General features: G+C 46.7%; 1 protein-coding gene across 1 annotated transcript in view; it reads left to right on the plus strand.

Moving 5' to 3' along the window:
* The first annotated feature begins 5,810 nt into the window (after positions 1 to 5,810).
* The window catches only part of CMTR1 (cap methyltransferase 1), a 137,142-nt gene continuing 118,536 nt past the window's right edge, over positions 5,811 to 24,416 (plus strand). Inside the window, exons 1-3 of the mRNA XM_082251648.1 lie at positions 5,811 to 5,913; positions 14,413 to 14,525; positions 21,802 to 21,939. Of these exons, the coding sequence (XP_082107774.1) occupies positions 21,807 to 21,939 (133 nt within the window). The 5' untranslated portion in view covers positions 5,811 to 5,913; positions 14,413 to 14,525; positions 21,802 to 21,806. The remainder of the gene's footprint in view (positions 5,914 to 14,412; positions 14,526 to 21,801; positions 21,940 to 24,416) is intronic.

The following is a 24,416-nucleotide window of genomic DNA, read 5'->3' on the forward strand; positions in this document are numbered from 1 at the left end:
AAGTATGATGTGCAGTGGGTAGTATTGGTAGTAGTAGAGAAGTATGATGTGCAGTGGGTAGTATTGGTAGTAGTAGAGAAGTATGATGTGCAGTGGGTAGTATTGGTAGTAGTAGAGAAGTATGATGTGCAGTGGGTAGTATTGGTGGTAGTAGAGAAGTATGATGTGCAGTGGGTAGTATTTGTAGTAGTAGAGAAGTATGATGTGCAGTGGGTAGTAGTAGAGAAGTATGATGTGCAGTGGGTAGTATTGGTAGTAGTAGAGAAGTATGATGTGCAGTGGGTAGTATTGGTGGTAGTAGTAGAGAAGTATGATGTGCAGTGGGTAGTATTGGTAGTAGTAGAGAAGTATGATGTGCAGTGGGTAGTAGTAGAGAAGTATGATGTGCAGTGGGTAGTATTGGTAGTAGTAGAGAAGTATGATGTGCAGTGGGTAGTATTGGTGGTAGTAGAGAAGTATGATGTGCAGTGGGTAGTATTGGTGGTAGTAGAGAAGTATGATGTGCAGTGGGTAGTATTGGTGGTAGTAGAGAAGTATGATGTGCAGTGGGTAGTATTGGTAGTAGTAGAGAAGTATGATGTGCAGTGGGTAGTAGTAGAGAAGTATGATGTGCAGTGGGTAGTATTGGTAGTAGTAGAGAAGTATGATGTGCAGTGGGTAGTATTGGTGGTAGTAGTAGAGAAGTATGATGTGCAGTGGGTAGTATTGGTGGTAGTAGTAGAGAAGTATGATGTGCAGTGGGTAGTATTGGTAGTAGTAGAGAAGTATGATGTGCAGTGGGTAGTATTGGTAGTAGTAGAGAAGTATGATGTGCAGTGGGTAGTATTGGTAGTAGTAGAGAAGTGTGATGTGCAGTGGGTAGTATTGGTAGTAGTAGAGAAGTATGATGTGCAGTGGGTAGTATTGGTAGTAGTAGAGAAGTATGATGTGCAGTGGGTAGTATTGGTAGTAGTAGAGAAGTATGATGTGCAGTGGGTAGTATTGGTGGTAGTAGAGAAGTATGATGTGCAGTGGGTAGTATTGGTAGTAGTAGAGAAGTATGATGTGCAGTGGGTAGTATTGGTAGTAGTAGAGAAGTATGATGTGCAGTGGGTAGTATTGGTAGTAGTAGAGAAGTATGATGTGCAGTGGGTAGTAGTAGAGAAGTATGATGTGCAGTGGGTAGTATTGGTAGTAGTAGAGAAGTATGATGTGCAGTGGGTAGTATTGGTGGTAGTAGTAGAGAAGTATGATGTGCAGTGGGTAGTATTGGTAGTAGTAGAGAAGTATGATGTGCAGTGGGTAGTAGTAGAGAAGTATGATGTGCAGTGGGTAGTATTGGTAGTAGTAGAGAAGTATGATGTGCAGTGGGTAGTATTGGTGGTAGTAGAGAAGTATGATGTGCAGTGGGTAGTATTGGTGGTAGTAGAGAAGTATGATGTGCAGTGGGTAGTATTGGTGGTAGTAGAGAAGTATGATGTGCAGTGGGTAGTATTGGTGGTAGTAGAGAAGTATGATGTGCAGTGGGTAGTATTGGTAGTAGTAGAGAAGTATGATGTGCAGTGGGTAGTAGTAGAGAAGTATGATGTGCAGTGGGTAGTAGTAGAGAAGTATGATGTGCAGTGGGTAGTAGTAGAGAAGTATGATGTGCAGTGGGTAGTATTGGTGGTAGTAGTAGAGAAGTATAATGTGCAGTGGGTAGTATTGGTAGTAGTAGAGAAGTATGATGTGCAGTGGGTAGTATTGGTAGTAGTAGAGAAGTATGATGTGCAGTGGGTAGTATTGGTAGTAGTAGAGAAGTGTGATGTGCAGTGGGTAGTATTGGTAGTAGTAGAGAAGTATGATGTGCAGTGGGTAGTATTGGTAGTAGTAGAGAAGTATGATGTGCAGTGGGTAGTATTGGTAGTAGTAGAGAAGTATGATGTGCAGTGGGTAGTATTGGTGGTAGTAGAGAAGTATGATGTGCAGTGGGTAGTATTGGTAGTAGTAGAGAAGTATGATGTGCAGTGGGTAGTATTGGTAGTAGTAGAGAAGTATGATGTGCAGTGGGTAGTATTGGTAGTAGTAGAGAAGTATGATGTGCAGTGGGTAGTAGTAGAGAAGTATGATGTGCAGTGGGTAGTATTGGTGGTAGTAGAGAAGTATGATGTGCAGTGGGTAGTATTGGTGGTAGTAGAGAAGTATGATGTGCAGTGGGTAGTATTGGTAGTAGTAGAGAAGTATGATGTGCAGTGGGTAGTATTGGTAGTAGTAGAGAAGTATGATGTGCAGTGGGTAGTATTGGTAGTAGTAGAGAAGTATGATGTGCAGTGGGTAGTATTGGTGGTAGTAGAGAAGTATGATGTGCAGTGGGTAGTATTGGTAGTAGTAGAGAAGTATGATGTGCAGTGGGTAGTATTGGTAGTAGTAGAGAAGTATGATGTGCAGTGGGTAGAATTGGTGGTAGTAGTAGAGAAGTATGATGTACAGTGGGTAGTATTGGTAGTAGTAGAGAAGTATGATGTGCAGTGGGTAGTATTGGTAGTAGTAGAGAAGTATGATGTGCAGTGGGTAGTATTGGTAGTAGTAGAGAAGTATGATGTGCAGTGGGTAGTATTGGTGGTAGTAGAGAAGTATGATGTGCAGTGGGTAGTATTGGTAGTAGTAGAGAAGTATGATGTGCAGTGGGTAGTATTGGTAGTAGTAGAGAAGTATGATGTGCAGTGGGTAGAATTGGTGGTAGTAGTAGAGAAGTATGATGTACAGTGGGTAGTATTGGTAGTAGTAGAGAAGTATGATGTGCAGTGGGTAGTATTGGTAGTAGTAGAGAAGTATGATGTGCAGTGGGTAGTATTGGTAGTAGTAGAGAAGTATGATGTGCAGTGGGTAGTATTGGTAGTAGTAGAGAAGTATGATGTGCAGTGGGTTGTACTGGTAGTAGTAGAGAAGTATGATGTGCAGTGGGTAGTACTGGTAGTAGTAGAGAAGTATGATGTGCAGTGGGTAGTATTGGTAGTAGTAGAGAAGTATGATGTGCAGTGGGTAGTATTGGTGGTAGTAGAGAAGTATGATGTGCAGTGGGTAGTATTGGTAGTAGTAGAGAAGTATGATGTGCAGTGGGTAGAATTGGTGGTAGTAGTAGAGAAGTATGATGTGCAGTGGGTAGTATTGGTAGTAGTAGAGAAGTATGATGTGCAGTGGGTAGTATTGGTGGTAGTAGAGAAGTATGATGTGCAGTGGGTAGTATTGGTAGTAGTAGAGAAGTATGATGTGCAGTGGGTAGTATTGGTGGTAGTAGAGAAGTATGATGTGCAGTGGGTAGTATTGGTAGTAGTAGTAGAGAAGTATGATGTGCAGTGGGTAGTATTGGTGGTAGTAGAGAAGTATGATGTGCAGTGGGTGGTATTGGTGGTAGTAGAGAAGTATGATGTGCAGTGGGTAGTATTGGTAGTAGTAGAGAAGTATGATGTGCAGTGGGTAGTATTGGTAGTAGTAGAGAAGTATGATGTACAGTGGGTAGTATTGGTAGTAGTAGAGAAGTATGATGTGCAGTGGGTAGTATTGGTAGTAGTAGAGAAGTATGATGTACAGTGGGTAGTATTGGTAGTAGTAGAGAAGTATGATGTGCAGTGGGTAGTATTGGTAGTAGTAGAGAAGTATGATGTGCAGTGGGTAGTATTGGTAGTAGTAGAGAAGTATGATGTGCAGTGGGTAGTATTGGTGGTAGTAGTAGAGAAGTGTGATGTGCAGTGGGTAGTATTGGTAGTAGTAGAGAAGTATGATGTACAGTGGGTAGTATTGGTAGTAGTAGAGAAGTATGATGTACAGTGGGTAGTATAGGTAGTAGTAGAGAAGTATGATGTACAGTGGGTAGTATAGGTAGTAGTAGAGTAGTATGATGTGCAGTGGGTAGTATTGGTGGTAGTAGTAGAGAAGTATGATGTGCAGTGGGTAGTATTGGTGGTAGTAGAGAAGTATGATGTGCAGTGGGTAGTATTGGTAGTAGTAGAGAAGTATGATGTGCAGTGGGTAGTATTGGTAGTAGTAGAGAAGTATGATGTGCAGTGGGTAGTATTGGTGGTAGTAGTAGAGAAGTATGATGTGCAGTGGGTAGTATTGGTAGTAGTAGAGAAGTATGATGTGCAGTGGGTAGTATTGGTAGTAGTAGAGAAGTGTGATGTGCAGTGGGTAGTATTGGTAGTAGTAGAGAAGTATGATGTGCAGTGGGTAGTATTGGTAGTAGTAGAGAAGTGTGATGTGCAGTGGGTAGTATTGGTAGTAGTAGAGAAGTATGATGTACAGTGGGTAGTATAGGTAGTAGTAGAGAAGTATGATGTGCAGTGGGTAGTATTGGTAGTAGTAGAGAAGTGTGATGTGCAGTGGGTAGTATTGGTAGTAGTAGAGAAGTATGATGTACAGTGGGTAGTATTGGTAGTAGTAGAGAAGTATGATGTGCAGTGGGTGGTATTGGTGGTAGTAGAGAAGTATGATGTGCAGTGGGTAGTATTGGTAGTAGTAGAGAAGTATGATGTGCAGTGGGTAGTATTGGTAGTAGTAGAGAAGTATGATGTACAGTGGGTAGTATTGGTAGTAGTAGAGAAGTATGATGTGCAGTGGGTAGTATTGGTAGTAGTAGAGAAGTATGATGTACAGTGGGTAGTATTGGTAGTAGTAGAGAAGTATGATGTGCAGTGGGTAGTATTGGTAGTAGTAGAGAAGTATGATGTGCAGTGGGTAGTATTGGTAGTAGTAGAGAAGTATGATGTGCAGTGGGTAGTATTGGTGGTAGTAGTAGAGAAGTGTGATGTGCAGTGGGTAGTATTGGTAGTAGTAGAGAAGTATGATGTACAGTGGGTAGTATTGGTAGTAGTAGAGAAGTATGATGTACAGTGGGTAGTATAGGTAGTAGTAGAGAAGTATGATGTACAGTGGGTAGTATAGGTAGTAGTAGAGTAGTATGATGTGCAGTGGGTAGTATTGGTGGTAGTAGTAGAGAAGTATGATGTGCAGTGGGTAGTATTGGTGGTAGTAGAGAAGTATGATGTGCAGTGGGTAGTATTGGTAGTAGTAGAGAAGTATGATGTGCAGTGGGTAGTATTGGTAGTAGTAGAGAAGTATGATGTGCAGTGGGTAGTATTGGTGGTAGTAGTAGAGAAGTATGATGTGCAGTGGGTAGTATTGGTGGTAGTAGTAGAGAAGTATGATGTGCAGTGGGTAGTATTGGTAGTAGTAGAGAAGTGTGATGTGCAGTGGGTAGTATTGGTAGTAGTAGAGAAGTATGATGTGCAGTGGGTAGTATTGGTAGTAGTAGAGAAGTGTGATGTGCAGTGGGTAGTATTGGTAGTAGTAGAGAAGTATGATGTACAGTGGGTAGTATAGGTAGTAGTAGAGAAGTATGATGTGCAGTGGGTAGTATTGGTAGTAGTAGAGAAGTGTGATGTGCAGTGGGTAGTATTGGTAGTAGTAGAGAAGTATGATGTACAGTGGGTAGTATAGGTAGTAGTAGAGAAGTATGATGTGCAGTGGGTAGTATTGGTAGTAGTAGAGAAGTATGATGTGCAGTGGGTAGTATTGGTAGTAGTAGAGAAGTATGATGTGCAGTGGGAAGTATAGAAGTATGATGTGCAGTGGGTAGTATTGGTGGTAGTGTGCAGTGGGAAGTATAGAAGTATGAAGAGCAGTGGGTAGCACGATAGTAGCTGACCCCCCTAGCTTCTCACCCAGCCCCGGGATGACAGAGTCCGGCTTCCTCCGGACAGGAACGGAGACGGCCAGCCGGCATCCCAACAATTGCTCACTTCTCTGTAGGATCAGGCGGTGGAAGGGCAGCCCGTGTGACGTCACCGGCGCGACGGAAGGACCCTGGCAGGCTGTGTTTGACGTCATCTCGGCGCGGCGGGAGAACGGGAGGACCCGGCTGGCGCGACTAAACAGAAGGAGAAACGAAACCGAACGGTGAGCGGAGACATAGAGAGAGATCCGGAGAGATCAGATAACCCGGAGAGAGGAGAGAATCCCCGGTTATAGGGAGGCATCAACACAGTGTGTGGGGGAGGGGGGTTATTTACAATGTGTTCCCTTATCTGTGTCTCACCCTCCCCCTATCAGGTGACCCACCAGGAGCTCTGTGTTAACCCCCTCAGTGCTGACCTGTGTACACCCCCCAGTGCCAGGACAGTGGTCAGTGCCGGGATAGTTTGGCTGACAATAACTCTGTCCTACAACTCTGTACAGAAATTAATGTTATATCCTGTGTGTGCGAACCTCATACTACTCACTGCACATCACACACTACTACTCCCCACTGCACCCTACTACTACTCCCCTACTACTACCCACTGCACATCACACCTTACTACTACCCACTACACCCTACTACTACTTCCCTCATACTACCCACTACACCCTACTACTACTTCCCTCATACTACCCACTACACAACTCACTACTACTCCCCCCATACTACCCACTGCACAACTCACTACTACTCCCCCCATACTACCCACTGCACAACTCACTACTACTCCTCCCCTACTACTACCCACTACACAACACACCTTACTACTACTCCCTCATACTACCCATTACTCTCTACTACTACTCCCCTCCCCTCATACTACCCACTACTCCTCACCTCATCATACTACCCACTACTTCTCCCCTCATCATACTACCCACTACCACTCCCCTCATACTACCCACTACTACTCCCCTCATACTACCCACTACTACTCCTCACCTCATCATACTACCCACTACTCCTCACCTCATCATACTACCCACTACTTCTCCCCTCATCATACTACCCACTACTACTCCCCTCATACTACCCACTACTTCTCCCCTCATACTACCCACTACCACTCCCCTCATACTACCCACTACTACGCCCCTCATACTACCCACTACTCCTCACCTCATCATACTACCCACTACTTCTCCCTCATACTACCCACTACTTCTCCCCTCATACTACCCACTACTACTCCCCTCATACTACCCACTACTACGCCCCTCATACTACCCACTACTACGCCCCTCATACTACCCACTACTACGCCCCTCATACTACCCACTACTACTCCCCTCATACTACCCACTACTTCTCCCCTCATACTACCCACTACTTCTCCCCTCATACTACCCACTACTCCTCACCTCATCATACTACCCACTACTCCTCACCTCATCATACTACCCACTACTACTCCCCTCATCATACTACCCACTACTACTCCCCTCATACTACCCACTACTCCTCACCTCATACTACCCACTACTCCTCACCTCATCATACTACCCACTACTCCTCACCTCATCATACTACCCACTACTCCTCACCTCATCATACTACCCACTACTACTCACTAGAGCTGCACGATTAATCGTATGAAAATCGCGATCTCGATTCACACCTCCTGACGATCTAACCCTGAAATATGCTCGATTCTTTGCATAGCAGAGAGAACAGCTGTGGGGAAAAAAAAAAAAAAGCCTCCCAGCAAACAGCTATCAGCAAAGTCTCCCAGTAACTATAAACAAAAATGATTACATTGTATCTTTTCCTTCCCTCTGCCAGGGAGAAAGGAAGTTTAACCTCTTAAAGACTGGATCTTTTTCTGACATTTGTTGCTTGCAAGTTAAAATCATTTTTTTTTGCTAGAAAAGTACTTAGAACCCCCAAACATTTTATATAATTTTTTTAGCAGAGACCCTACAGAATAAAATGGCGATTGTTGTAATATTTTATGTCACACTGTATTTGCGCAGCAGTCTTTCAAACGCAATTAATAGACTTTAATGAATAAAAAAAAAAACGTAACAGTAAAGTTATCCCAATTTTTTTTTGGTACACAGAGAATCGTGATCTTTATTCCAAGCTAAAATCATGATTCTCATTTTGGCCAGAATCGTGCAGCTCTACTACTCACCTCATCATACTACCCACTACTACTCACCTCATCATACTACCCACTACTACTCCCCTCATACTACCCACTACTACGCCCCTCATACTACCCACTACTACGCCCTACTACTACTCACCTCATACTACCCATCACACCCTACTATTACTTCCCTTTTACCACCCACTACAAATCACATACCTCTATACTACTCCTAATACTGACCACTACACATCACACTCCTCTATACTACTCCTAATACTGACCACTGCACATCACACTCCTCTATACTACTCCTAATACTGACCACTACACATCACACTCCTCTATACTACTCCTAATACTGACCACTGCACATCACACTCCTCTATACTACTCCTTATACTGACCACTACACATCACACTCCTCTATACTACTCCTAATACTGACCACTGCACATCACACTCCTCTATACTACTCCTAATACTGACCACTACACATCACACACCTCTATACTACTCCTAATACTGACCACTACACATCACACTCCTCTATACTACTCCTAATACTGACCACTGCACATCACACTCCTCTATACTACTCCTAATACTGACCACTACACATCACACTCCTCTATACTACTCCTAATACTGACCACTGCACATCACACTCCTCTATACTACTCCTTATACTGACCACTACACATCACACTCCTCTATACTACTCCTAATACTGACCACTGCACATCACACTCCTCTATACTACTCCTAATACTGACCACTGCACATCACACTCCTCTATACTACTCCTTACACTGACCACTACACATCACACTCCTCTATACTACTCCTAATACTGACCACTACACATCACACTCCTCTATACTACTCCTAATACTGACCACTACACATCACACTCCTCTATACTACTCCTAATACTGACCACTACACATCACACCTCCTCTATACTACTCCTAATACTGACCACTACACATCACACTCCTCTATACTACTCCTAATACTGACCACTACACATCACACTCCTCTATACTACTCCTAATACTGACCACTGCACATCACACTCCTCTATACTACTCCTTATACTGACCACTACACATCACACTCCTCTATACTACTCCTAATACTGACCACTACACATCACACCTCCTCTATACTACTCCTAATACTGACCACTACACATCACACTCCTCTATACTACTCCTAATACTGACCACTGCACATCACACTCCTCTATACTACTCCTTATACTGACCACTGCACATCACACTCCTCTATACTACTCCTAATACTGACCACTGCACATCACACTCCTCTATACTACTCCTAATACTGACCACTACACATCACACACCTCTATACTACTCCTAATACTGACCACTACACATCACACTCCTCTATACTACTCCTAATACTGACCACTACACATCACACTCCTCTATACTACTCCTAATACTGACCACTACACATCACACTCCTCTATACTACTCCTAATACTGACCACTACACATCACACCTCCTCTATACTACTCCTAATACTGACCACTACACATCACACTCCTCTATACTACTCCTAATACTGACCACTACACATCACACTCCTCTATACTACTCCTAATACTGACCACTGCACATCACACTCCTCTATACTACTCCTTATACTGACCACTACACATCACACTCCTCTATACTACTCCTAATACTGACCACTGCACATCACACTCCTCTATACTACTCCTTATACTGACCACTGCACATCACACTCCTCTATACTACTCCTAATACCGACCACTGCACATCACACTCCTCTATACTACTCCTTATACTGACCACTACACATCACACTCCTCTATACTACTCCTAATACTGACCACTACACATCACACTCCTCTATACTACTCCTAATACTGACCACTACACATCACACTCCTCTATACTACTCCTAATACTGACCACTACACATCACACCTCCTCTATACTACTCCTAATACTGACCACTACACATCACACTCCTCTATACTACTCCTAATACTGACCACTACACATCACACTCCTCTATACTACTCCTAATACTGACCACTGCACATCACACTCCTCTATACTACTCCTAATACTGACCACTACACATCACACTCCTCTATACTACTCCTAATACTGACCACTACACATCACACTCCTCTATACTACTAATACTGACCACTACACATCACACACCTCTATACTACTCCTAATACTGACCACTACACATCACACTCCTCTATACTACTCCTAATACTGACCACTACACATCACACTCCTCTATACTACTCCTAATACTGACCACTGCACATCACACTCCTCTATACTACTCCTAATACTGACCACTACACATCACACTCCTCTATACTACTCCTAATACTGACCACTGCACATCACACTCCTCTATACTACTCCTAATACTGACCACTACACATCACACTCCTCTATACTACTCCTAATACTGACCACTACACATCACACTCCTCTATACTACTCCTAATACTGACCATTACACATCACACACCTCTATACTACTCCTAATACTGACCACTACACATCACACTCCTCTATACTACTCCTTATACTGACCACTACACATCACACTCCTCTATACTACTCCTAATACTGACCACTACACATCACACTCCTCTATACTCCTAATACTGACCACTACACATCACACACCTCTATACTACTCCTAATACTGACCACTACACATCACACTCCTCTATACTACTCCTAATACTGACCACTACACATCACACTCCTCTATACTACTCCTAATACTGACCACTACACATCACACACCTCTATACTACTCCTAATACTGACCACTACACATCACACACCTCTATACTACTCCTAATACTGACCACTACACATCACACTCCTCTATACTACTCCTAATACTGACCACTGCACATCACACTCCTCTATACTACTCCTAATACTGACCACTACACATCACACTCCTCTATACTACTCCTAATACTGACCACTACACATCACACTCCTCTATACTACTCCTAATACTGACCACTACACATCACACTCCTCTATACTACTCCTAATACTGACCACTACACATCACACTCCTCTATACTACTCCTAATACTGACCACTACACATCACACTCCTCTATACTACTCCTAATACTGACCACTACACATCACACTCCTCTATACTACTCCTAATACTGACCACTACACATCACACTCCTCTATACTACTCCTAATACTGACCACTACACATCACACTCCTCTATACTACTCCTAATACTGACCACTACACATCACACTCCTCTATACTACTCCTAATACTGACCACTACACATCACACTCCTCTATACTACTCCTAATACTGACCACTACACATCACACACCTCTATACTACTCCTAATACTGACCACTACACATCACACACCTCTATACTACTCCTAATACTGACCACTGCACATCACACTCCTCTATACTACTCCTAATACTGACCACTACACATCACACTCCTCTATACTACTCCTAATACTGACCACTACACATCACACTCCTCTATACTACTCCTAATACTGACCACTACACATCACACTTCTCTATACTACTCCTAATACTGACCACTACACATCACACTCCTCTATACTACTCCTAATACTGACCACTACACATCACACTCCTCTATACTACTCCTAATACTGACCACTACACATCACACTCCTCTATACTACTCCTAATACTGACCACTACACATCACACTCCTCTATACTACTCCTAATACTGACCACTACACATCACACTCCTCTATACTACTCCTAATACTGACCACTACACATCACACTCCTCTATACTACTCCTAATACTGACCACTACACATCACACTCCTCTATACTACTCTTAATACTGACCACTGAACATCACACTCCTCTATACTACTCCTAATACTGACCACTACACATCACACACCTCTATACTACTCCTAATACTGACCACTGAACATCACACTCCTCTATACTACTCCTAATACTGACCACTACACATCACACTCCTCTATACTACTCCTAATACTGACCACTACACATCACACTCCTCTATACTACTCCTAATACTGACCACTGCACATCACACTCCTCTATACTACTCCTAATACTGACCACTACACATCACACTCCTCTATACTACTCCTAATACTGACCACTACACATCACACTCCTCTATACTACTCCTAATACTGACCACTACACATCACACTCCTCTATACTACTCCTAATACTGACCACTACACATCACACTCCTCTATACTACTCCTAATACTGACCACTACACATCACACTCCTCTATACTACTCCTAATACTGACCACTGCACATCACACTCCTCTATACTACTCCTAATACTGACCACTACACATCACACTCCTCTATACTACTCCTAATACTGACCACTACACATCACACTCCTCTATACTACTCCTAATACTGACCACTGCACATCACACTCCTCTATACTACTCCTAATACTGACCACTACACATCACACTCCTCTATACTACTCCTAATACTGACCACTACACATCACACTCCTCTATACTACTCCTAATACTGACCACTACACATCACACACCTCTATACTACTCCTAATACTGACCACTACACATCACACTCCTCTATACTCCTAATACTGACCACTACACATCACACTCCTCTATACTACTCCTAATACTGACCACTACACATCACACTCCTCTATACTACTCCTAATACTGACCACTACACATCACACTCCTCTATACTACTCCTAATACTGACCACTACACATCACACTCCTCTATACTACTCCTAATACTGACCACTACACATCACACTCCTCTATACTACTCCTAATACTGACCACTACACATCACACTCCTCTATACTACTCCTAATACTGACCACTACACATCACACTCCTCTATACTACTCCTAATACTGACCACTACACATCACACTCCTCTATACTACTCCTAATACTGACCACTACACATCACACTCCTCTATACTACTCCTAATACTGACCACTGCACATCACACTCCTCTATACTACTCCTAATACTGACCACTACACATCACACTCCTCTATACTACTCCTAATACTGACCACTGCACATCACACTCCTCTATACTACTCCTAATACTGACCACTACACATCACACTCCTTATACTACTCCTAATACTGACCACTACACATCACACTCCTCTATACTACTCCTAATACTGACCACTACACATTACACTCCTCTATACTACTCCTAATACTGACCACTACACATCACACTCCTCTATACTACTCCTAATACTGACCACTGCACATCACACTCCTCTATACTACTCCTAATACTGACCACTACACATCACACTCCTTATACTACTCCTAATACTGACCACTACACATCACACTCCTCTATACTACTCCTAATACTGACCACTACACATCACACTCCTCTATACTACTCCTAATACTGACCACTACACATCACACTCCTCTATACTACTCCTAATACTGACCACTACACATCACACTCCTCTATACTACTCCTAATACTGACCACTACACATCACACCTCTATACTACTCCTAATACTGACCACTACACATCACACTCCTCTATACTACTCCTAATACTGACCACTACACATCACACTCCTCTATACTACTCCTAATACTGACCACTACACATCACACTCCTCTATACTACTCCTAATACTGACCACTACACATCACACTCCTCTATACTACTCCTAATACTGACCACTACACATCACACCTCTATACTACTCCTAATACTGACCACTACACATCACACTCCTCTATACTCCTAATACTGACCACTACACATCACACTCCTCTATACTACTCCTAATACTGACCACTACACATCACACTCCTCTATACTACTCCTAATACTGACCACTACACATCACACTCCTCTATACTACTCCTAATACTGACCACTACACATCACACTCCTCTATACTACTCCTAATACTGACCACTACACATCACACTCCTCTATACTCCTAATACTGACCACTACACATCATTTAATGATTGCTTTTAGTAATTATTTGGCGTTTTTTGTGATTTATTTTCTTTTTTTTCTTTGTTTTTGTTTTAAATTGATTTATTCTTTGTTTGAGCTTTATAATAAACCTTGTATTATGTGTGTATCTATCCATGGTTTTATGTTTTACTTTTGATCAGTAAGTTTAATTGGCAGTTTGTATAATAAGTTGGTGACAGGCGTTGACCTCTCTATGAAAATGCCGGTTGCTTGGCTGTTTCTATCTCCAGTAATCTGTAAGACGGGAATAAATATGGAGGCAGCCTCAGATCTCCTCTATGGATCAGTGACTGGAAGTGTTGGGGGGATCGGTGTGACAACCTGCTAGGAGTTTCAGGGGGGGAAATTGGGGGGATGGTAGCCACATATTTCATTCTAGGTGTTCTCTATAGCGTTTGTTATCTGTGCCGACTCCTCACATTAGTTTTCTCTCTCGCTGACAGAGCCGCGCGGTGCCTCCTGCCTCCAAGCAAATCCGGTGATGACCTGAAGGATCACAGAAGATCTATATGACATCGGGGACTTCACACTTCCTGGCCGGCCCCTCAGGTTCTATGTAAGCGTCTGTCCCCTCACCGTCTGTCCCCTGACCGTCTGTCCCCTGACCGTCTGTCCCCTGACCGTCTGTCCTCTGACCGTCTGTCCTCTGACCGTCTGTCCTCTGACTGTCTCTCCACTGACTGTCTCTCCACTGACTGTCTCTCCACTGTCTGTCCACTGACTGTCTGTCCACTGACTGTCTGTCCACTGACTGTCTGTCCACTGACCGTCTGTCCACTGACCGTCTGTCCACTGTCTGTCCACTGACTGTCTGTCCACTGACTGTCTGTCCACTGACTGTCTCTCCACTGTCTGTCCACTGACCGTCTGTCCACTGACCGTCTGTCCACTGACTGTCCACTGTCTGTCCCCTGACCGTCTGTCCTCTGACTGTCTGTCCTCTGACTGTCTGTCCCCTGACCGTCTGTCCCCTGACCGTCTGTCCCCTGACCGTCTGTCCCCTGACTGTCTGTCCTCTGACTGTCTGTCCACTGTCTGTCCACTGACCGTCTGTCCACTGACTGTCTGTCCACTGACTGTCCACTGTCTGTCCCCTGACCGTCTGTCCCCTGACCGTCTGTCCCCTGACTGTCTGTCCCCTGACTGTCTGTCCTCTGACCGTCTGTCCTCTGACCGTCTGTCCTCTGACCGTCTGTCCACTGACCGTCTGTCCACTGACCGTCTGTCCACTGACTGTCCACTGTCTGTCCCCTGACCGTCTGTCCCCTGACCGTCTGTCCCCTGACTGTCTGTCCCCTGACTGTCTGTCCCCTGACTGTCTGTCCTCTGACCGTCTGTCCCCTGACCGTCTGTCCACTGACCGTCTGTCCACTGACCGTCTGTCCACTGACCGTCTGTCCACTGACCGTCTGTCCACTGACTGTCCACTGTCTGTCCCCTGACCGTCTGTCCCCTGACCATCTGTCCTCTGACTGTCTGTCCCCTGACCGTCTGTCCCCTGACCGTCTGTCCCCTGACCGTCTATCCCCTGACCGTCTGTCCTCTGACCGTCTGTCCTCTGACTGTCTGTCCACTGTCTGTCCACTGACCGTCTGTCCACTGACTGTCTGTCCACTGACTGTCCACTGTCTGTCCCCTGACCGTCTGTCCCCTGACCGTCTGTCCTCTGACCGTCTGTCCTCTGACTGTCTCTCCACTGACTGTCTCTCCACTGACCGTCTCTCCACTGTCTCTCCACTGTCTGTCCACTGACCGTCTGTCCACTGACCGTCTGTCCACTGACTGTCTGTCCACTGACTGTCTGTCCACTGACTGTCTGTCCACTGACTGTCTGTCCACTGACTGTCTCTCCACTGTCTGTCCACTGTCTGTCCACTGACTGTCCACTGTCTGTCCACTGACCGTCTGTCCACTGACCGTATGTCCACTGACTGTCCACTGTCTGTCCACTGACCGTATGTCCACTGACTGTCCACTGTCTGTCCCCTGACCGTCTGTCCCCTGACCGTCTGTCCCCTGACCGTCTGTCCTCTGACTGTCTGTCCCCTGACCGTCTGTCCCCTGACCGTCTGTCCCCTGACTGTCTGTCCCCTGACTGTCTGTCCCCTGACTGTCTGTCCCCTGACCGTCTGTCCCCTGACCGTCTGTCCTCTGACTGTCTGTCCTCTGACTGTCTGTCCTCTGACTGTCTGTCCTCTGACTGTCTGTCCACTCTCTGTCCACTGACCGTCTGTCCACTGACCGTCTGTCCACTGACTGTCTGTCCACTGTCTGTCCCCTGACCGTCTGTCCCCTGACCGTCTGTCCCCTGACCGTCTGTCCACTGACTGTCTGTCCTCTGACTGTCTGTCCTCTGACTGTCTGTCCACTGACTGTCTGTCCACTGACTGTCTCTCCACTGACTGTCCACTGACTGTCCGCTGTCTGTCCACTGACTGTCTGTCCACTGACTGTCTGTCCACTGACTGTCTCTCCACTGTCTGTCCACTGACTGTCCACTGTCTGTCCACTGTCTGTCCACTGACCGTCTGTCCACTGACTGTCCACTGTCTGTCCCTGACCGTCTGTCCCCTGACCGTCTGTGTTCTGACTGTCTGTCCTCTGACCGTCTGTCCCCTGACCGTCTGTCCCCTGACCGTCTGTCCCCTGACTGTCTGTCCCCTGACTGTCTGTCCCCTGACCGTCTGTCCTCTGACTGTCTGTCCTCTGACTGTCTGTCCTCTGACTGTCTGTCCACTCTCTGTCCACTGACCGTCTGTCCACTGACCGTCTGTCCACTGACTGTCTGTCCACTGTCTGTCCCCTGACCGTCTGTCCCCTGACCGTCTGTCCCCTGACCGTCTGTCCCCTGACTGTCTGTCCCCTGACTGTCTGTCCTCTGACCGTCTGTCCTCTGACCGTCTGTCCCCTGACCGTCTGTCCACTGACCGTCTGTCCACTGACCGACTGTCCACTGACCGACTGTCCACTGACCGTCTGTCCACTGACCGTCTGTCCTCTGACCGTCTGTCCTCTGACTGTCTGTCCACTGACCGTCTGTCCACTGACCGTCTGTCCACTGACCGTCTGTCCACTGACTGTCTGTCCTCTGACTGTCTGTCCTCTGACTGTCTGTCCACTGACTGTCTGTCCACTGACTGTCTCTCCACTGACTGTCCACTGACTGTCCGCTGTCTGTCCACTGACCGTCTGTCCACTGACCGTCTGTCCACTGACCGTCTGTCCACTGACCGTCTGTCCACTGACTGTCCACTGTCTGTCCCCTGACCGTCTGTCCCCTGACCGTCTGTCCTCTGACCGTCTGTCCTCTGACCGTCTGTCCACTGACTGTCTGTCCACTGACCGTCTGTCCACTGACCGTCTGTCCACTGACCGTCTGTCCACTGACTGTCTGTCCTCTGACTGTCTGTCCACTGTCTGTCCACTGACCGTCTGTCCACTGACCGTCTGTCCACTGACCGTCTGTCCACTGACTGTCCACTGACTGTCCACTGTCTGTCCCCTGACCGTCTGTCTCCTGACCGTCTGTCCCCTGACCGTCTGTCCCCTGACCGTCTGTCCCCTGACCATCTGTCCTCTGACTGTCTGTCCTCTGACTGTCTGTCCACTGACCGTCTGTCCACTGACCGTCTGTCCACTGACCGTCTGTCCACTGACCGTCTGTCCCCTGACCGTCTGTCCTCTGTCTGTCCACTGACCGTCTGTCCACTGGCTGTCTGTCCACTGGCCGTCTGTCCACTGGCCGTCTGTCCACTGGCCGTCTGTCCACTGACCGTCTGTCCACTGACTGTCTGTCCACTGACTGTCTGTCCACTGTCTGTCCACTGACTGTCCACTGTCTGTCCACTGACCGTCTGTCCACTGACCGTCTGTCCTCTGACCGTCTGTCCACTGACCGTCTGTCCTCTGACCGTCTGTCCACTGACCGTCTGTCCCCTGACCGTCTGTCCACTGACCGTCTGTCCTCTGACCGTCTGTCCTCTGACCGTCTGTCTACTGTCTGTCTGTCCTCTGACCGTCTGTCTACTGTCTGTCTGTCCTCTGACCGTCTGTCCCCTGACCGTCTGTCCTCTGACCGTCTGTCCACTGACCGTCTGTCCACTGACCGTCTGTCCACTGACCGTCTGTCCTCTGACCGTCTGTCCTCTGACCGTCTGTCCACTGACCGTCTGTCCACTGACCGTCTGTCCACTGTCTGTCCACTGACTGTTAGCTCATTTGTTTCTTCATTTTATCATTGTTAAAGCTTAACCACTTCTGGACCGGAAGGATTTGCCCCCTTAATGACCAGGCCGTTTTATGCAATTCGGCACTGATTTAGTTTAGCATACAATTGCGCGGTCGTGCGACGCTGTACCTAAATAAAATTTACGTCCTTTTTTTCCCACAAATAGAGCTTTCTTTTGGTGGTATTTGATCACCTGTGTGATTTTTATTTTTTGCGCTATAAACAAAAAAGCGCGACAATTCTGGAAAAAAAAAAAAAAACAATATTTTTCACATTCTGCTATATAACATTCCCAATAAAAATATTGAAAAATCGAATTTTTTTTTATCATTTTAGGCCAATTTGTTTTCTGCTACATATTTTTGGTAAAAGAAAATCGCAATAAGCGTGTTTTGATTGGTTTGCGCAAAAGGTATTGCGTTTACTAACTACGGGATAGATTTATGGACTTTTTATTTTTTCATTAGTAATGGTGGCGATTTGCGATTTTTAGCGGGGCTGCGACATTGTGGCGGACAGATCGGACCCCTAAGTGACATTTTTTACACTTTTTGGGAACCAGTGACATTAACCGCTTGCCGACCGCCGCACGACTATTTACTGCGGCAGTCAGCCCCTCACAGGAAAAGCGACGTAGGGCTACGTCGCTAGCCTGTGAGGCTCTAGGGAGCGAGCGCTGTCACGGACCCCCCCGCGCGTGTGCCCCGCGGACCCGATGTCCGCCGGTCACTCGCGATCGTCCGTTACACTGGAAGAAAGGCAGGCGGCTAATGTAAACAAAGCCGCCTGTCATTCTCCCCTGTGTAAGAATGGAGATCACACGGTTCTACTATGTAGGACCGTTGATCTCTGTTTTTACACTAGTAGCCACAGCCAATCACAGTTAGAATCACGCCCCTAGGACACACTTAACCCCTCCCTCTCCAATACAGTTAACTCCTTCACTGCCAGTGTCATTTTTACAGTAACAGTGCATATGTATAGCACTGATTACTGCAGTAATGTCACTGGTAACCCCAAAAGTGTCAAAAATGTCAGTCAAAGGTCCGATCTGTCCGCCGCAATGTCGCAGTCCCGCAAAAAAAATCGCAGATCGCCGCCATTACTCGTTAAAAAAAAAAAACAACAAAAATTACAAAAATCTTTCCCTTTGTTAGTAAACGCAATAACTGTTTGCGCAAACCAATCAAAATACGCTTTTTGCGATTTTGTTTTTTACCAAACATATGGAGCAGAAAACAAATTGGCCGTAAATGTTAAAAAATTTGATTTTTACATTTTTTGGGGGGGGAATTTCATATAAAAAAATGTGAAAAATATTGTTATTTTTGCAAAATTGACGCTCTTTTTTTGTTTATAGCGCATGATCAAAAAATCGCTTAGGTGATCAAATACCACCAAAAGAAAGCTCTGTTTGTGGGAAAAAAAGAATGTCAAATTCGTTTAGGTACAGCGTCGCACGACCGCGCAATTGTCCGTTAAATTCACGTAGTGCCGAATCGCAAAATAGGCCCTGGTCAGGAAGGGGGTAAAATCTTCCAGGGCTTAAGTGGTTAATACAGTAATCAGTGCTAAAATGCACTGTTACTGTATAACACTGGCAGGGAAGGGGTTAACACGGGGGTGATCAAGGGGTTAAATGTGTTTCCTATTTGTGCTTACTAACTGTGCGGGGGGATGGATTGAACAGAGGCAGAGAGAGATCGGTGGATCAGCTGAATCACACGATCTTTCCCTGCCTCTCTGATAGGAGAGCCGTCTCACATTGTTTACATTCCAGATGGCTCTCCTGTCAGTTTTGCCGAAGATTGCTGGAGGCCCGGCTGCGATCGAGCCTGCTCCTCACGTGGACAGGAGAGTCGTCTTACATTGTTTACATACCAGACGGCTCTCCTGTCAGTATTGCCGAAGATCGCGGGGGCCGGCGGCGATCGAGCCCGCTCCTCCCGGGGACAGGAGAGCCATCTCACATTGTTTACATACCAAACGGCTCTCCTGTCAGTATTGCGGAAGATCACGGGGGCCAGCGGCAATCGAGCCCGCTCCTCCCACGGACAGGAGAGCCGTCTTACATTGTTTACATACCAGACGGCTCTCCTGTCAGTATTGCGGAAGATCGCGGGGGCCGGCGGCAATCGAGCCCGCTCCTCCCGCGGACAGGAGAGCCGTCTTACATTGTTTACATACCAGACGGCTCTCCTGTCAGTATTGCGAAAGATCACGGGGGCCAGCGGCAATCGAGCCCGCTCCTCCCACGGACAGGAGAGCCGTCTTACATTGTTTACATACCAGACGGCTCTCCTGTCAGTATTGCGGAAGATCGCGGGGGCCGGCGGCAATCGAGCCCGCTCCTCCCGCGGACAGGAGAGCCGTCTTACATTGTTTACATACCAGACGGCTCTCCTGTCAGTATTGCGGAAGATCGCGGGGGCCGGCGGCAATCGAGCCCGCTCCTCCCGCGGACAGGAGAGCCGTCTTACATTGTTTACATACCAGACGGCTCTCCTGTCAGTATTGCGGAAGATCGCGGGGGCCGGCGGCAATCGAGCCCGCTCCTCCCGCGGACAGGAGAGCCGTCTTACATTGTTTACATACCAAACGGCTCTCCTGTCAGTATTGCTGAAGATCGAGGGAGGCCGGCGGTGATCGAGCCCGCTCCTCCCGCGGACAGGAGAGCCGTCTTACATTGTTTACATACCACAGTGGTTCTCAAATCCGGTCCTCGGGACCCACCAACAGGCCAGGTTTGCAAGATAACTAAATTACATCACAGGTGATCTCATTTGCTTCTCAGTGATTGCAGTATTCTAGTCTGCATCCCCCAAGGTAATACTTAAAATCTGGCCTGTTAGTGGGTCCCGAGGACCGGATTTGAGAACCACTGACATACCAGACGGCTCTCCTGTCAGTATTGCGGAAGATCGCGGGGGCCGGCGGCAATCGAGCCCGCTCCTCCCGCTGACAGGAGAGCCGTCTTACATTGTTTACATACCAAACGGCTCTCCTGTCAGTATTGCTGAAGATCGCGGGAGGCCGGCGGTGATCGAGCCCGCTCCTCCCGCAGACAGGAGAGCCATCTGGTAGGTAAACAATGTAAGACGGCTCTCCTGTAAGTATTGCCGATGATCGCTGGAGGCTGGCTGCAATCGAGCCCGCTCCTCCTGCGGTCTGCCTCCCGCTGTGTATAATCAGACTGCATGTGTCTAATCACGTGTACATGTTTATGCGTAGTTGAGCCACCCTGCGTGGGGCGATCGGTAAGTGGTTAATGAACTTACCTGCCCAGGCATCCAGCGGTGTCCTCACCCAGGCTGATTCTTGAGTTAGCTCTTGGGTGCTGGCGCCGCCATCTTGGCTAAGGGAAACCAGCAGTGAAGCCTTGCGGCCTCACAGCCAGTTTTCTACTGAGCATGTGCCAAAACCAGGTGGGGGGGGGGCATACAAGCCGCTTTAAGTAGTTTCTCTGTTTGAGTTTCCCACGTTTGTGACAGCTTTATGATTGTGTACGGCCTTCTTAGACCGGATATAAACATCTGCCAAGATTTTTTTTTTTTGTTAAATCTCAAGTTCAGATACTGACATTGAATGTTTCTCCTCTCCGTAGTGACCATGAAGAGAAGAGCGGAACGTGACTTGGAGAGCAGCGCTCAGAGTAAACAGAAGAAACGTTTTGAAGAATTGGGCCTGAACCTGAGCTCCACCTCTGATGATGACACCCAGTACAGCAATCATGGCACCCAGGGTAAAGCATTCTGGAATATCCTGATCCAGGGCCACTGACTACAGCACTAAAGTTACACATAGTGTCGTCTTTAATAGCCAATCCGATGTCATCAGCTTTCTGAAAGGAGTTGTAAGGTCAGAAGGTTTTTTTATCTTAAAGGGGAGTTCCACCCAATAGTGGAACTTTGGCTTTAAAGCCTCCTGACCCCCTGACATGCCACATTTTGGGGGGGGAGCGGGTACCTAGATTTGACAGGTACCCGCTCCAACTTCTGCTCAGGCCACCTAGCGGAAGTTTTTCTCTCTCCCTGAAATCTTCTGGGACACGTCAGAGGTCCCAGAAGATTACCTGGCCATTGACGACGCACAGAGTGACTCGCGCACACGCAGTGCACACCCGGCTGTGAAGCTGCAAACTGTCACAGCCGGGTGCCCACACTAGAGATGCTGGCGCCGCCGAGAGGAGAAGGCGAGGAGCGAGTCTTTGGGCGGCTGGATCGTGGGACAGGTGAGTGTGTGTTTATTTTAGTGATCGACCGATATCGGTTTTTCGATGCCGATACCGATACCCTCCTCTGCACTTAAAAGCATTCAAAACGCCAAGTTTGGCTGTTTTGAATGCTGTCATTTTTTGGAATCTGGCGCCGAGTACCCGGAAGTGATGTCATGACTTCATTGCTTTTATCTTTAAAGTGGAGTTCCACCCATTTTAGTGACTTTAGATGTATGTAATCCCCTTTAAAACGACTTTTACCAATGGAAAGTTTTTTGTTTTTTTTTTTTGCTAGTAAATACCTTAATTTCTGCTTTATTTATCCTCTTCTCACTTCCGGGGTCCGGTCGGCGATTACCTCATTCGGCGATTCGCAGTGTGTGCTGGGATGTATCTCAGACCATGAAATCTCGCATTATTACACAGGATATGAGCTGTACTGCGTGCTCTGCCCTGCCTCTGCCCCGCCTCCTCTCTGTGAGCTGTACTGAATGTATTGTATTGAGGCCGGTCTCCGCCCCGCCTCCGCCCCGCCTCCTCTCAGTGAGCTGTACTGAATGTATTGTATTGAGGCCGTGCTCTGCCCCGCCTCCTCTCTGTGAGCTGTACTGAATGTATTGTATTGAGGCCGGTCTCCGCCCCGCCTCCGCCCCGCCTCCTCTCAGTGAGCTGTACTGAATGTATTGTATTGAGGCCGGTCTCCGCCCCGCCTCCGCCCCGCCTCCTCTCAGTGAGCTGTACTGAATGTATTGTATTGAGGCCGTGCTCCGCCCCGCCTCCGCCCCGCCTCCTCTCAGAGAGCGAGGACTGAAAGCATTATATCCTCACTGAGCTCACTGAGAGGAGGCGGAGGCTGGGCAGAGCACGCAGTGCAGCTCATCTCCTGTGTAATAATGCGAGATTTCATGGTCTGAGATACATCCCAGCACACACTGTGAATCGTCGAATGACGTAATCGCCGACCGGACCCGGAAGTGCGGAGAGGAGGAATAAAGCAGAAATTAAGGTATTTAGTAGCAAAAAAAAAAAAAATTTCCATTGGTAAAAGTCGTTTTAAAGGGGATTACATAAATCTATGTAATCCAATTTATTAAAAATGGGTGGAACTCCACTTTAATTTGTACATATGGGAGTGGCATATTCACTAACATTTGTAAACAGAATTATGCTATGTGACATCATTTTACCCTCAAATGAGCAATATATGGAATATCGGCCAGTTCCGGGGCCGATAAGATATATCGGCAAAAGTCAATATCGGCCTTGCCGATAATCGGTCGATCCCTAGTTTATTGAAAGTCATCAGCTACACGTTTTGTAGCTGCTGACTTTTAATAAACACAAAAACGAGTGGAACTCCGCTTTAATGCATTCAGATAAAAAACCTTCTGTGTGCAGCAGCCTTCCCCGGGCCCCCCTAATACTTACCTGAAGTCCCTCTCTGTCCAGCGATGTCCACAAGTGTCTCAGCCGGCCGAGATTCTCCCTCATGATTGGCTGAGCCATTGGCTGCCGCTGCTGTCAATCAAAGTCAGCTAGCCAATCAGAAGTGAGGGGGCGGTCCATGCCAGGGCTCTGGGTCTGAATGGACACAGGGAGCTGTGACTCGGCTCAGGTGCCCCCATAGCAAGATTCTTGTTGTGGGGGCACTCGATAGGAGGAAGGGGCCAGGATCACAGAAGAGGGACTGGAGAAGAGGAGGATCCGGGCCGTTCTGTGCAAATCCACTGCAGCAGAGCAGGTAAGAATAACATGTTTGTTATTTTTCCAGGAAAAAAAATGAGACTTTACAATCGCTTGAATGGCTGCTTAGGGCTACAGCTCCTCATTCCTCTTCACTTGTGTTTTCTAGATAAATCCTTGTATCCCCTACCTTATAAATCACAATGTCATATTACCCCTGTACATGATAAATCACATTGCCATAATACCCCTGTACCTTTATAAATCACAATGTCATAGTACCCCTGTACATGATAAATCACAATGTCATAGTACCCCTG

This window comes from Pelophylax lessonae (genome assembly GCF_965119305.1).
Source record: "Pelophylax lessonae genome assembly, chromosome: 3".
In the NCBI taxonomy this organism is placed as follows: Eukaryota; Metazoa; Chordata; class Amphibia; order Anura; family Ranidae; genus Pelophylax; species Pelophylax lessonae.